The sequence below is a fragment of the Lytechinus variegatus genome, chromosome 10 (assembly GCF_018143015.1).
Source record: "Lytechinus variegatus isolate NC3 chromosome 10, Lvar_3.0, whole genome shotgun sequence".
Lineage (NCBI taxonomy): Eukaryota > Metazoa > Echinodermata > Echinoidea > Temnopleuroida > Toxopneustidae > Lytechinus > Lytechinus variegatus.
The window spans coordinates 10153595-10169479 of NC_054749.1; the positions used below are offsets into that span (position 1 = coordinate 10153595).

General features: G+C 33.9%; 1 protein-coding gene across 3 annotated transcripts in view; it reads left to right on the forward strand.

Moving 5' to 3' along the window:
• The window catches only part of LOC121422290 (rho GTPase-activating protein 17-like), a 69437-nt gene that overhangs the window by 23593 nt on the left and 29959 nt on the right, over nt 1-15885 (forward strand). For all 3 annotated transcript variants that reach the window (XR_005971143.1, XR_005971144.1, XM_041617227.1), the window contains exons 6-8: nt 463-539; nt 10164-10284; nt 15590-15658. Coding sequence is in view for 1 of the 3 variants with exons in the window: in XM_041617227.1 (XP_041473161.1) it covers nt 463-539; nt 10164-10284; nt 15590-15658 (267 nt within the window). In the remaining 2 variants the exon portion in view is untranslated. The remainder of the gene's footprint in view (nt 1-462; nt 540-10163; nt 10285-15589; nt 15659-15885) is intronic.

Below are 15885 nucleotides of genomic sequence, written 5' to 3' on the forward strand. Positions count from 1 at the left end.
ATCTCGGGCGAGAAGCTGATGGGTTTCAGACAAAATGGGCTATTAGGCAGCTGTGATGTTAAGTCATTAATGAGATTGTTCTAAAAATATGACACAATTTGTCATCATTTGGTGAGAAGAAGAATGAGTATAAAAAGGGGAAGGATCCCATGTATTTAGGGAGCTACATGTACATGTATGTACAAAGATAGGCTACAGAGTAAATTTTGCCACAACAATGATCAAAAGTTTGGATTTATTATTCAGAAACTGTAATCTGCATACTGAGTAAACCTAACTATCCAAATTCACATTGATGAAATGAAATAAGATTTCATTAAAAAGAACTTCTACATGAAGGAATTTGTATGGAATTAGGAAGACAACTCAGGAACATTTTATACTTATTATGTAAAGTGTTAAAATTTGATGTAATGGTGAGATTTTTATTCTCTTTATTCTAATTTTGATTTTATTTTTCAGGAAAGCATCCCTCAAATCCAAAGTAACAAAAGAAGATTAGTCAGACTGACCCTGGATCTGGATTCGGCTAAAAACAGGTATTCTTTCTTTCATTCATTCTTTCTTTCGTTCATTCTTTCTTTTGTTTGTTCGTTCGTTCTTTCTTTTTTCTTTCTTTCTTCTGTAAAGTTGTGATTTATCAAAATACAGTTTTTTTAATCAGGCACAATGAAAGGATGAAGTGCAATTTTTTTAATGTTTTAACGTTAAATATATCCAAATAAATCCCTTTAAAAAGGTAATAATGATTTTAAAAAAAGACATTTATAGTGCGTTTTATGTGGATATTTCATAGCGTGTGGTTTGGCAGACAAAATACATGTATTTAAAAAAATGAATCCTTTAATTGCAACAATCAAATAAAATTATACTAGTATTAAGAGTATGTTAAAGTAATGATTTGAATGTTTGAATAGTTTTTAATAATGACATGAACAATGCATTGACTATATAGCAAAATAGAAGAGGAGTAGATATATGTATGTATGTAATTGTATGAATTGGAATAATTTGTAGGAGAAATAACAATATGCCTGAACTGATAATACCCAGGTATTCAAATTTATCTTATTAGGGATCTAATAGCAATTTATTCCATTATTATAATTATGAATGTCAATCAGGTCTGAATAATCTTGTTTGTTGCTTTGCTTAGCAAGACTTCTGCAAGGTTTGGGGGTTCTCGGGACAGCATTTGTGTACAGGGGAAGTTGACCTGAATGTTGTTAAAGGCACAAAAAAAATTAATCTTAATTTTTTTGGGTGCTAATTTTCACAATTTAAGTCTGGAACATTGGGTAAGCTTTAACATTGCAATGAATGGGGAATTTCCAAGGGCTTATGTGAGCATTTCAAGGGCTCAATCGCTCCTAGCCCCCGTGTAATTTTTTCCCTAAGTTATTATTAATTTGGCATAGTCAGAGCTGCCATACATACAGATTTTCCATATTTTAGTACTGAAAACGAGAGTACTGATGATATCATGCAAAATACTGGTTTCAAAAGTTTCAGTTTCATGTGTTCTTTGGTATTTCTTTGAAAACACTGATTTCTTTGAAAACACTGATTTCTTTGAAAACACTGATTTCTTTGAAAACACTGATTTCTTTGAAAATACTGATTTCTTTGAAAACACTGATTTCTTTGAAAACACTGATTTCTTTGAAAACACTGATTTCTTTGAAAATACTGATTTCTTTGAAAACACTGATTTCTTTGAAAACACTGATTTCTTTGAAAATACTGATTTCTTTGAAATACTGACATGTTCTTTGTTTGTGTTGGTATCTGCATAGTCTGCAAATATACATGTATAAAGAAGAAATATATTAGGATAAAAAGAGCCTCATACATGTAGATGCTGGGGATAGGATCATAGAAGCCTATATGGAATCAAACATTGTAATTTTTAAGCAGACAAAATTGAAAAGAGAAACATAATACATGATGTAGATCAGCAAAATGCCTATCAAAGAATTATGAAGTTTACCATTAACTCATGGAAATTTGGGAATTTATTTATTATATGAGGCAACTGATGATGTTACAAAATTGATACAGCATATATTTATGATTCATTTATTCATTGTTCATAAATCCTTACATGTATATTTCTTTTGTGCTATTATTCAAACCAAATAGATGTCAGTTTGAACTACATGTTACATGTATATAGAGCATATACTGATTATGCCTAAAATTGGAATATAACAGAAAACAGGAGCAGATTTTTTCCAGAATAAAATGGCAAAATAGAATTTAATTGCTTTGAGTGATTTTAATACCTAAAATCAGAAGAAGTAACATTATTATGAAAGTTGAACTTACATTGTAATTAAATATGACTGTACAAATAACACTGAACATGTACATGTATATGTACATGTATAGTAGATGGGCAACAGGACAAGTATTATTTCCCTTTGATAATCTCCAACAATTATTTATCTTATTTAGCATTCATTTTGAAATCCTTACATGTATTACTGATCAACATACTGGTATTCTTTCAGGAATAGGCCCACATGTACTTGGCAAAATTCATTTTTGTAAATTCTCAAGTACATGTATCTTCCAAAAACAAAGAAATGAAGTTTACATGTACCTTTGGAAAGGAAACCTCATGGGAGCATTGTCCACACAGTTTACCTTTATGTAATATGTTGATGTGTATATTTAACCCTTGGACTTTTCTTTGGGGAGGATAAAGATGAAGTGTCAATAGTGTGACAACCCTCAAAACAACTTTGGAAACACTTTGTTTTATTATTAGTTTTACTGATTAAAGTACTTCAGGAATGTTAGCTAAATTGTTGATTGTTTTGTCCATTTTTTCAATGGGCCTGAATAAAGTTATTTTGTAGCATATACATGTACATGTAGGTCCATACTTAAAAGTCTATTTTAGTCTTGGTAAATTCCCCCAAATTCATCATTAGGCTTACTGAATTACATGAATGTACTTTATCTGATCTATAATGGTTGTGATGTGAGGGCTAAAAAAAAAATCAGTATATCGGATAAATTTGCTTATTTTGCATCGAGCTTGAGAGTGATCAGGGGAGCGTTTCATGAAAGGACTTGTCGGACGTAGACGTTTTATCCGACAAGTCCTGTTTTATCCGATAGTTAGTATAGTGACAGTGCTTCTCAACCAATCAGAATCCAGGAAAATGGTCAGATCTGACAACTTGTCGGACGAAAATATTGATGAAACGCCCCCCTGGTGCCCGATCTAAATAAAATTTTCCCCCTTAGATTTACTGTAGAAAACCCCTTCTCAAACATGGAATGGGCTGAAAAATATAATCTTTTTCAGCACTAAACCCTCTAATTAAGTGCTCAAAGGGATATGAAAAATGCATTGACTGATACAACAGTTCGTATGAAGGCGTATGATTTGTTCCATCTCTGTTTTTGTAAGGGTCATTTTGAGATCTTAAAATTTCTGGCCCCTTCAAATTTGAAATGTTGCTCAATGCTCTTCAGTTTCAGGTTTTTTTTGCAAATTTATAAGTAGTTTTGTGCAATGAAATTGGCACATTGTACATTAGGCAGGTACACACTGAAATTATCAATTGATTTGCCATTAACCTTCATATACATGTACATGTAGATGTGTAGTACTTGTCTATTAGAAAACATCAGGGCCATACATGTACAGTGTATGTTGCACCCCAAATATTGTACTGACACTATCCCCCTCAGATCCCAAAATAAATATTAATTACTCATGTTTGATATGTACGTGTAAGGGAATTCTCAGAGTGTTAGACTCTACATGTACATGGATGATGAGTTATTCCTAGTCCCATCTGCATGTTTTTACGTCAGCTGTGTTTTCCAGAATTTCATTCAACTTCCAAGTAACGATTCAACGTAATAATTATACTTGCTTATATAGCGCTTAATACTTACTTTGTCAGAAGTCTCTATAAAGCGCTCTACAGTATATGCAGCATAATTACCCTGGCTTTAGCAGTGCAGCTGTTACGCACGCTGCGTTTCAAGGAATAAATTCCTGCCAGGTACCCATTTACCTCACCTGGGTAGTAAAGTACTTTGCTTTTTATTCTTAAAAGAGTAAGACAAGGCAAATCAACATGAACACCAGAGTGGAGACATCAAATCACTGTAGGTTTCCCCATACAAACCTTTTCTGCCTTTAATGAGTTTTAGTTTTCCACTAGGACTTTACATGTAGTTGGTAAAATCAAAGCATTAATTTATTTTACAATCTTAAACTTAAAAATGTATGTCTTGGATGGCCAAATATGGTCTGCAATCCATTTAAAAGGGTTGTGGAACAGTTAGGGGGGGTCTTACCATCTAAAAAAGGGTCATTATTGCATTTTTGTAGACCTACACTTTTTAAGGGGGGGTTGAAGCCCCCTGCCCCTGGTTTTGTGGCTTTTGTTTCACAGTGATCAGGGTGTCCAGTCACTATTGAAATATACATGTACCTACATGTATAGATGACAATATCATCATGATGCCAGCTGTCAGAACTTGCGACCAGTTCTATGTTATTATTAGTCTCTTATCTTGACCTAGTTCTGCTGACACATCTCTTGAGGAATAATGATTTTCTCTCATTCCATCTGTAAACAACAATTGACATTCATATCGATCAGGACCAGGTTATGTCTCTAATAATTGAGGAGTGCCCACTTGTGTGCATAGAATAGGAAGCATTGTGTGGGTCAAATACTTGACTTATTAGAGACCTTTAATTTGTCTTTCCTTGCATACAAAATGTATAAAGTCATCTTTCACCCAGATGTAGATGAACTTGAACCAAGATTGTAACCCTTCTTTCATCCCGATCCCTTTGAAAGAACTGAAATGACTCATCCTTCCCCAGGGCCATCTTACAACAAGTTATTGTACCCCCACCAACCAACCCCGTTCACATCAACTAGCACTGTTCACATTTCATCTGTGACTCTCTTCTACATTACTTAGTCTGCTGTGCAAACCCTTCACTTTCGAAAGTTACATGTATTTGGTCTGAATGCAGAGTCTATGACACCGTTCTCACTACCTTCTTAAAACTACTTTACTGGAAACTAGTTTAACGTGTAGTGAGAACGGTCGAAGCGATCTTCCAAACCAGTTCAGTAAACCAGCTCGCGATGCAGTTTTCAAGATCGCTTTGCCTCATTAAACTGGTTTTAGTGTAAGTGGGGACACAACCATTCTTCGCACATTTTTAGGGCGCTACTCCACACGACAGGTGTAGAATTCTACGCTGGGGTTTCGAATTTTGCGCGAAACGTGTCACCCTACCGAGAGCGTTTCCATAGCAACAAGATCACTTTACATATACCCATGAAGTGATTTTGAGAACCACATTTGTGTGATCAAATGGGAACGCTAGCAAAGCGATCTTCCAAACTGGTTTTCGGAACCTGTTTCCAGTATAAACTAGTTTTAGAAAGCATAATGAGAATGGTGTCTATATTGACTGGAGAACAGATTTAGATCAAAGTTTCAACTTTCAAGCATTTAATTTTTCGCATTCAGTGACCATTTGGTCCAGTATTTAATGAACTGCATACCACAGTATGTACTTTCTTTCAATCCAAACCAAACTCTCAACCCTTTTAAATTTTGTTATTATCAAAGGTCAATTTATTTGTTATAGCATTGTAATTCTGCTCCCAGTGTACCATGTTGCATTGTACAGTGTATTTCATTTTGTAAATTTGAGTTGATAAAATGATAATTCTGAAGTAAAAAAAAAGAGAGAGGTAGAGTAATCATAAATTTCTATCAAATAAAAGTCAAAGTTTTCCAGGGTAGGCGTTGCACCCAATTGGAGGTCTTATAGCAGTGAAGATTTTGAGCATGACTGCTCTAATACATCATGCTTCGATTAGTTCAAAAAGAAATTCTAGGTCTTTATTTGGGCATTGTGATTTGAAGAAAAAAAATGGGAACAATGGCAAAGGTTCAGAAAACAACACAGTCAAGAAAGCAAGATATGAATTGAAAGAATTCTTTTGGTTATGATGTGTATCTATCTAGGCACTGGTGTAATTGATAATACCTTTAAATCATGTGGTTTTTGAAGTGGTTTTGAACTTGAAAGGCCAACGAACAACATCAAGGTGATTAAAGTAAATAGAAAAGCACTTCAGGCCTGACCATTTCGCCATAATAATATAAAGATTGATAATAATAATAATAATGCAGTTCTTGTATAGCACATACATGTATTGCAAAGGACCTGGATATATCAAGACCAAAAGAATTTCAAGGAAGAAATTCTTGCTAGACCCCATTCACCTCACCTGGGTTGAGTGCAGTATAATGTGGATAACTTTCTTGCTGAAGGAAATTATGCAATGGCTGGGATTCAAACCCATGACCTTATGTTTCAAAGTCAGAAGACTAATGATCCACTTTAATAGACCACAATGCTTTACTTTTAATTTAGATACAGTTGTATATTCTATAATTTATAAGTTTTTTATAATTCTGTTTTCATAAATCACTTGTATTCTTAAAATGAAAAATATACATTTCCAATATTTTCCTCCAGTGATAAAATGTCAATTGTTTGATATCTCTTTGAATATGATTTTATAAAAGTGATGATTATTGTTCAAGAACTCACCCCAAAATGGGCAAGTCTTTAAGCACGTAATATGAATTCTCAGAAAACATTTTCAGGGGATTATCTTTTTTTTTCCTTTTTTCTCTTCAAGTGGGTAATGGATGATGACTTATCATGCAGGGTCATATCATTTGGAATTCCCAATTTCACATTTGCTGGTGTACTTGGTATTTCCTGCTCGTCTCACATTCTAAGGAAATAATTTGTCGCTTGTAATGAATTATACAGAGAAAGTAAACTTCCCAACATATAAATATCAGAGAGTGAAAAACACTTTCTTTTTTTTAATGTTAAAAGGAAGATATAAATGTTTTTATTAATATCATTTCCATATAGGCCTACAGTCTGCATTTTTTCATAGGATTCATAAAGTAATTGTTAATGACAATACATTGTTTTTATTTGATTTAGATACAATTGTTGCCTTTATATAGATTTATTACTGCAATTAAAACATCCTCTTCATATTAATTTACATTAAAATAATTATACTTATTATTACAGCAATTTATGTAATGTATATTTGATACTTGATAGAGGACCATTTCTAAATAAAGTAATTTACTGAGATCAAATATTTCATCTTTCATTTTCCATGTTTTCACAGTGATTTTGTCACAGAAAATTCTATAAAGTGGTTTAGTGATAGTACAGTATTTGGTTTAAGAAACAAAAATTATTTTATATAGATGTAGATTTATTACCATAATTAAAAATGCACTTCATGTTAAATTACATTACAATACTTATTAACAGTGCAATTGATGTGTATATATATATATATATACATAGAGGACCATCTTAAGAAAAAAGCAATTTACTGAACTCAATTATTTTGTCTTTCATTTTCAATGTTTTCATAGTGATTGAAGTTTCTGGATTTGTGTCATTACTTGAAGAAAATGTTCTAGAGATACATGTAGTTATATTATTCCCTATCAATTATTTTCATCAACATTAACCCTCAAGATTTTGCAATGATCTTAGTTTTGATTTAAATAGATGAGAAATAGAATCCCAATCCCAATATATATCCCAACGACTATTAGTAAACAAGTTACAGTTTTCCATCATAGTGCAGTACTATAAATGTACGTGATAATTAACAAGAAATCACTTAGGCAGATATTCATGGAAATTTGCCTTCAATTTGATTGAGACTTGGACTAGAACAGGGGCCCTGTTTCGTAATACTTGTTATAATAACGAATTTGCAATATCAGTTAAAAGCTACTGAAATCCTTCTATCTGAATGACTGATGGTTAATTTAATATAGAAATTGTGCATTTTATGAAATGGGGAGCATGATTTATGGACGCCAATTATCATATTCACATATGGGAAGAGTTCTAATTTGGTGTTGTTTGTGGGTCTTTTATCACAATTAAAGTTCTTGTATATTCGTTTAGGGTTCCACATTAACTTTTTTTCTACTGGACCAACCTGTTCATTTCAAACCAGTAGATACATGTACCCAGTTTTTCCCTTTTTACTGGTCCGAACCTAAAATTTACTGGTCCCTCGAAATAAAGAAAAATATTTTTTTTAAAGGCTTGAGTTTATTTTGCTATATGTATCTTTTCTTGCTTTTATTGCCCCCCTCAAAAAAAAAACCCCAAACAAACAGTATACCCATAACACACACACACAACAGAATTCATTTTTCACAGGTTGGTGGACATGAGCTTAAAAATTCAAATTCAATATTTTCTTGAATTTTTTAATATTTTAAAAAGACCTTCATACATGATAGTTTCAGGAACAAGAAATAAAAAGTTTATTTTCATATGTATACTTTGGAAAAAAATGGTCAAAAGTTGTGTCTTCCATTCTGTACGAAAATACAAGAAAAATAGTGAAAATGAAATATGCCTTATTACCATTTTGCTATTACAACAACATACCACTTTATATATTTCTGAAGTTTAGAAGAGTCAAATTACTTAAAAAACACAACAGCTTTTCAAGTAAATTTGTAGTACTCATTGAAAAATGAATATTGCAACCTGCTCAGGTGATGTAACATGAGTAACCGAAAAAACTGAATTTGTTTTCTGAGAGAAAAATTCTTCACAGTTAATTGGTGGGATTTTAAATTCTCTTCCTTCAAACAATCTTTGACACAGTGATGACTATCAAAATCATTAAAAAGAATTTTTTTTTAAATAAAAATGATGAAGAAAAACTGTAATGTGAGTAACCATCATGTAATGTGAGTAACCAGTAAAAATTATTCAGTTAGGTAACATTTTCTGTGGGATGTCAAGTTTTAAGTCTCATGGTGAATTGTGAAGTTATTTTTTATTTATTTAAGCAAAATGAGGGTACACCTCTTTGATGTGACTCTTTGTTCATCAAAATATCAGTGGTCATACAATCACAAAAAAATTGAATATTAGTAGAAGTATTCACAATGCGAGAGTGCATTTGTAAGACTTGGTTTTGATTAACCAAACTTTAAAGAGTGTTCGAACAACACATTGAATGCCCTTACCTGTAACCCTACATGTATCTAGGCCGGGGTATTTTGGGAGTTGATATACATGTAGCCCAGGGGGGGGGGGCCTCCCAGGCCCCCCTAGAGATTCGGCCATTGGCCGCACGATCACGCTGAAAATTTGCGCGCAGGTTGTCTTGGACATATTCTACAATACTATACAGTAATTTATTTCATGCAAATTGGTATTAAGCGATTATGCTAATTTATGCATAATTAGTAAGCAAAATCATACTTTTCCCTCTTACTCCCTAATAAAGCTCCAATTGTTCAAATTTTTGGTATAAAATCTCTTTTTGATGTTCCTAGCAATGAATTTTACAGACATTATTGAATTTTTAATGACGTGTGTTGTTAACCATACATGGACAAAATGTAACGTGAGTAACCATATTATCTGCACCCCAAGTAAAAACCATGTGTTCTTTATTTTTTAAATTATATACAGTTTGTCTCCCTAATATACTTCTTTGAAATGGATATAATCAACTTTCATAAAAGCCTTGTATGAGGAGACTTTTCACTTATGTCGACTTTTCATTTTATGCATGTCCAAATCATGTAACGTGAGTAACCGACACATTCCAAAGATTTGCCAGGAGCATAATAAAATTTCCCAAGTTTTATTTTTATACAAAGGATAGTCAGACTGTGTACTTTGTTGTGATAAGGAGATGTTTAGTTCCTATCAATAATAATGGAGTTACAGGTCCAAGTATGAGTCAAGGTGTCTCCAAATGTAACCTGAGTAACCGTGGAATAGCCCAGAGACATTCACTTTTGGGGAGTTGCTTTTTAAGGTGCCAGAGCTACTTTTTATAACTTAGACCTACAAAAGAGGAGAAAATATCATTTGTATCAGTTTGATAAATTTTAACTGGTCATGTTGGACCATTAAATCTCGCTATTTCTGAAAAGTTACTGGCCCAACAGCAGTTTTTACTGGTCTGGGACCATCAGACTAGTGCCAGTGTCGGGCGCGGCACTGTCTTAATAAAAGTTCTTAATGTTTGACATGTTCTTTTTTAATTGTATAAATACAGGTTTCACAGTGCTTCCAGGCAAACAGCATTAGGGAAAGGCAACTTCCAGGAGCAAGCAGCAAAAATAGATGCCATCAAAGAGGAATTAGATGATGCCCAAACTAAAGTAGAACAATGCAAGGTTGGTATGGATTCTCAGGCATCAATCTGTCTTTGCTTCTCTCTATCCATGATAGTGGGTTCCTGGTACATGATGCCCAAACTTAAGTAGAAAGATACAGGGTTGGTATTGAATCTCAGGCATTAATCTGTTTTTGACACTCTCTATCCATGATAGTGGATTCCTGGTAAATGATGCCCAAACTAATGTGGAACGATACAGGGTTGGTATTGAATCTCAGGCATTAATCTGTTTTTGACACTCTCTATCCATGATAGTGGATTCCTGGTACATGATGCCCAAACTAATGTGGAAAGATACAGGGTCTGTGTTGATTCTCAGACATTAATTTGTTTTTGCCACTCTCTATCCATGTAAGTGGGTTCCTTGTAGGAAAATGAAGCTGGTTTTTGGTGATTCCTGTACCCCATTGCATAAAAGTTACTATTGTGATAACTTTGCCATCCAATAATAACTTCCATGAAATCCTTGACTCTGATTGGCTGATTAGCATTGTTACCATGGTAGTTACCATTGGATTGCAAAGTTAATATAGTTACTTTTATGTAGCAGGACCCAGGCCATGAAGCTACGGAAGCTTGTTCCACTGACCTGGTGAGATGTTTATCAGCATGCCGTAATAATTTTTCTCTTCATGTTGACATACAACTATCCAAATCGACTTGGAGAGATGATGTTTCGTGCCAAATATGTTGATATATAGAAAGTAAATAGTGAGATTTGATTTTATATCCACAGTGTGCGCGCATGTGGTTATTGATCTGCTGTCAGCCACGATGCGGGTTTCCAACTGGATGTTTGGTGCGTGGACGCTGTGGATGTAAACATAAATATCAGCTTTTACATTTTATATATATGAACATGACCGATAACGTACCTCGCCATGTGGACATAACTTTTCTTTCTCATCATATTGGCATTTGTTTTCATTTTGTATATAATGATTTTGTCTTAATTTTCTTTATTCAGCCTTTCTTCCTCATTCACTTATGTATAGTAAAACCTGTCTATAGTGACCACTCCAGAGAAACACAAAATGTGGCTTGTATAGACAGGTGGCTGCTATAGACAGGTTCTTACACATACAATCTGTCTCTATGAGAATCTGTTTTAGTGGTCACTATAGGCAGGTGGCTGCTATAGACATGTTCTTATACATATAATCTGCCTCTACGGGAATCTGTTTTAGTGGTCACTATAGGCAGGTGGCTGCTATAGATAGGTTCTTATACATACAATCTGCCTCTATGGGGATCTGTTTTAGTGGTCACTATAGACAGGTGGCTGCTATAGACAGGTTCTTATACATACAATCTGTCTCTATGAGAATCTGTTTTAGTGGTCACTATAGGCAGGTGGCTGTTACAGATAGGTTCTTATACATACAATCTGCCTCTATGGGGATCTGTTTTAGTGGTCACTATAGGCAGGTGGCTGCTATAGACAGGTGGCTACGCACACAGGCTTGACTGTACGTGTATGTATAACATCCTACAAGAATATCTGTAAAAGCTGGCATAGGGATCCACTGCATACTATCCCTCAAGTCTGTTGTATTTCCCCAGCGCATTGCCCTACCACATTGGTTTCCATGAATAGAGGTAATGATAGGGAGAAAGACATATTATTCTATGGTGAGGTTGGTCATGAACACTGTCAAAATAAGAGGGAAATAAAAACAGTTTCACTTCCTCAAACCGTCACTTGGTTGGGTGTTCACAGATAGGTTGAGGGAAAGGGAACTTGACCATATATGTACACAGAGACAATCTACTTTAGTACTAGATACCAGATATAGTGCTATTCACTCTGTTGTGCCAGTGCAAAAATGCCCTGAACACCACACTTGCGAAGATGGGCTTAAAACAGGTTCCCTTTAAAGTTTGGACTTGCCATATCATTTTTTTACGATTTTAAGAATCTTAAGACAAGTATTTATTGTCTGATTTTACATAAATGCAAGCTTATTATTTTTTCCCTACAATCATCCTTTCCAAGTAAACTTTAGCCATTAATCTAGAGGAAATTCCTCTACCTGAACCCCATATCACCTTTAATATCCTGTGCCTCTAAAATGAAAAAAAAAACACTCCCACTATACACATAAGGCACAGGTGAATTCATCTATAGATGCAGTACACTTTAATGAAGGTATTTACATTTATGATGGTGCAACACATCTTGAATATCTGACAGATCTGCATTGTAGCGATCATCACAAGCACAAACCTCTGCATTATTTGTTTTATATAATGGATTGATGCTAGTAAGAATCAATAGTAGAAAACTCAGAAATACCCTCCTAACATTAAAAAGTGGATCTCATGGGCAAAATGAGCCAACCATCTTCTACATGACATCACAATTAAAGCCATGATGTGCACTTTAGTGAGCATACAAAATGCATGGCTTCCAAATGAAGGCATTAAAGGGGATGCGTCTTTTGTTTTTCAAAATTTTACGGGGTGTGCCCGCACCTTCTGACCCACCCCTGGATATGCGCCTGAATTCCTTTTTGGTCTTTTTGGTGCTAGTGATGCAGTGATGGATACAAAATACAGTTGTAGGGGCCTGTTTCATAAAGGGTTATTACTATTGTAACATTACGGCAACTACCATGGTAACAGGGACCAGCAGCCAATCATAATCAAGCTTTCCATTGTGGTTACTATAACGACGAAGTTACAATAGTTGTAACACTTTACAAAACAAAAGTATGGAGAGTAATCAGCTGCCACAAAACAGTGGAATATTGACAGATAATCAAATTTATCGACATTTTCATGACAGAATGTTAGTAGAACCATCCAAAGAAGAAACCATTCATGTCTCCACACGCTCAAATTTATGTATTGTAGATATTAGATCTAGGTTTGTAAAATCTTTTTTGGATGGAAATATGTTGTTTCACTTCATTTTCCTTTCAGATAAGAATTATTCCAGAAATTACATTTCTGAAATGTACATTCTAAGTTCAGGTCAAAACAGTATGATATTAATTAGGGAATATTTTGGCAATTTTAAGGGTGTTTTTCAGTGATTTCTTGTTTGAAATTTTCCCCTTTTTGCACAAAAGGTTCAACCATTTAAACAAAACTGCCCATTTATTTTTTATGTTCATTTTTTTTTACAAAACCTGATGACTTGGCCCTAGTTTGGATAACAATATTCCTTATCTTCTGGTCACATGAGCAGGAAATGGCATTCCCAGTTACATATTTGAATACATTTCATGTTCAGATGTATTGTTGATTATTATGAAGAGTTTGTGATAGATGTCATGATCTATCATGTAAAACAACACCTGTAATACCATACTATCAGTTTGGTGCTGGTATGTGAGCTCATAGGTCAAAAAGGTTCAGAGTATTGGGTGGAAACAATGATTATCATGACTCAAAGCTTACCTATTCATGCAATGGCAAAGGAACCATTCTTTTTTATCATTCAAATCAACCAAATTTATTTTTTCTATTTTGGGGGTATTTGACCTATTTTCATCTGGCTCAAAGTTTGGGCAAGAAAATTCATTCTCTGAAATTCACAATAAAAACATGTACATATACATTGTATGAACATATACATGCATAGCAAGATCTAAATATAACAAACTTAAGAAACAAACATAAAAAGGAACAACAATACATATCAAAGAGACATGAAGATAGTGAAATTGGAAGGACACCCAGTTCAGCTCTGCCCATAGACAGTACTGATCTTTTATTGGGTTAAAGGATTAAAACAAAAGTAATATGAGAAAAGTCTTACAAAAATCTCTTAGAACGAAAGGGGAAAATTGGGAGTAAAGGCAATTATTTAAGATAAAGAGTTTGGGTGTTCCTTTTAAGGAACAACATATCCCCCTGAAAGAATGCATGGTGTACTGTGAAACCACTACACTCTATACCGAGGTTCAAATTATTCAAAATGGATAGGGAGGTATTAAAATTCAAATTTTAGTGAGCTGCAGCTTTTGCAATGAAGACAAAATCAGCTTGTCAAAGATTGATTTCAAGTCTGCTTTGATGTCACTATTCCTCACAGAAATGTTAAGCTTGTTGATTGCTTGTAACCAACTAAGTTGATAGCTAATTATCTAGTGATAGGCATGCATGCAAATTAATTTTCCATGCAAACGTTAGAAGGGGTGAATTGAAATAGACTTCACTTTTTATCAACTACATGTACTGTACATAAAAATTGTCAAAATAGCCTACAGATTTACTTTTAGGCCCATATTCATAACTTTGGTTTAAATAAAATCCTGGCTTAAAGTTGTGGTTTAACTACATGTACGTATGGAAAGCCGATTGGGGCACAAATCCCTAACAATACACATCCAATTTATTAATTCAAATGACACTCAAAATGTTCATAATTGTCAGGGAATGATATTTTGAATTTTGGTCCAAATAAATAATGGACAATGTGTTTAGGTTGGCAAGGCCAGGGCTCAACAATTTAAATGATTTTGAGTCAAGAACAGTGCATTTACGATATTTTTTATGTAAGACATTATATGTGAATGTTCTGTTTTATTCAAGATGTAACACATGTTTTGTACATTTTGATTGATATTCTGACGAATAAAACTGAAGAGATTAAAGAACAAAAATGTGTTTATGAGATGTGATTAGCAAGATATCTTGACATGGTTTAGATATCTGTGTAGCCTCAATGACAGATGTGTTTGACTTTTACATTGTGTTACTTTCGGTATGTCTTTCTTTTTAATCGGTGAAGATACTTCACGCTTGATGAAAGTAATTAATAAGTAAAAGTTCATATGAGTTCTTGTTTTTTTTTTCATTTTGTTTATCTTATAATGCAGATCTGAAACTTATTTTCTGCTCATATATATCTCAGTAATATGGGTGTGGGTGATCATTGAGAGTCACCACATTGTGACATATATCAATAAGGAAATTACTTCAAACAATACTTTGTGAATGACACATGTGTGAGAGATTCCTGAATTTGTTTGTAAAAATAAAGACACCACCATAGAAAACAAATTAATATTTCACCCAGAAAATTTTGGTATTAATAATAAACTTGCTTACATTTAATGCATGTACACGTATGTACAGAGTAAGAAATTTTGAAGGGATTAGTAAAGTCAGACAAGAATTTTGGGCATATTTATCACTCCAATATTCGGTCTGGATATTTTATTTGTATTGTTGTAATTCTTAAAGTAAAACTAATATTAATCACATTCTGGTATGCATGTATCTTCATGAAGATCAATTCCATAGAGTGATTTATTGGTATCTCTATCCTCTATGTTATTTATCCAATCCAGGATGCGTTAGTCACAGACATGCTGAATCTAGTATCAAAAGAAAGTCTTCTGTCCAGGAGTTTAATGGATGTAAGTATGATATATCCAGGGCTGTTTTCATAAATCTGTGCACAAACTTAGGTACAACTTTCCATGTAAGGCCCCTACTCAACGATCTACATTGGCTTCGAGTACGTCAGCAAATCAAATTCAAAATAATGCTCCTAACATACAAGATACTACATGACATGGCCCCCACCTATCTCAGTGAACTCCTTAAATTAAAATCACCCACCCAGTCTTACAGGCTTCGTAGT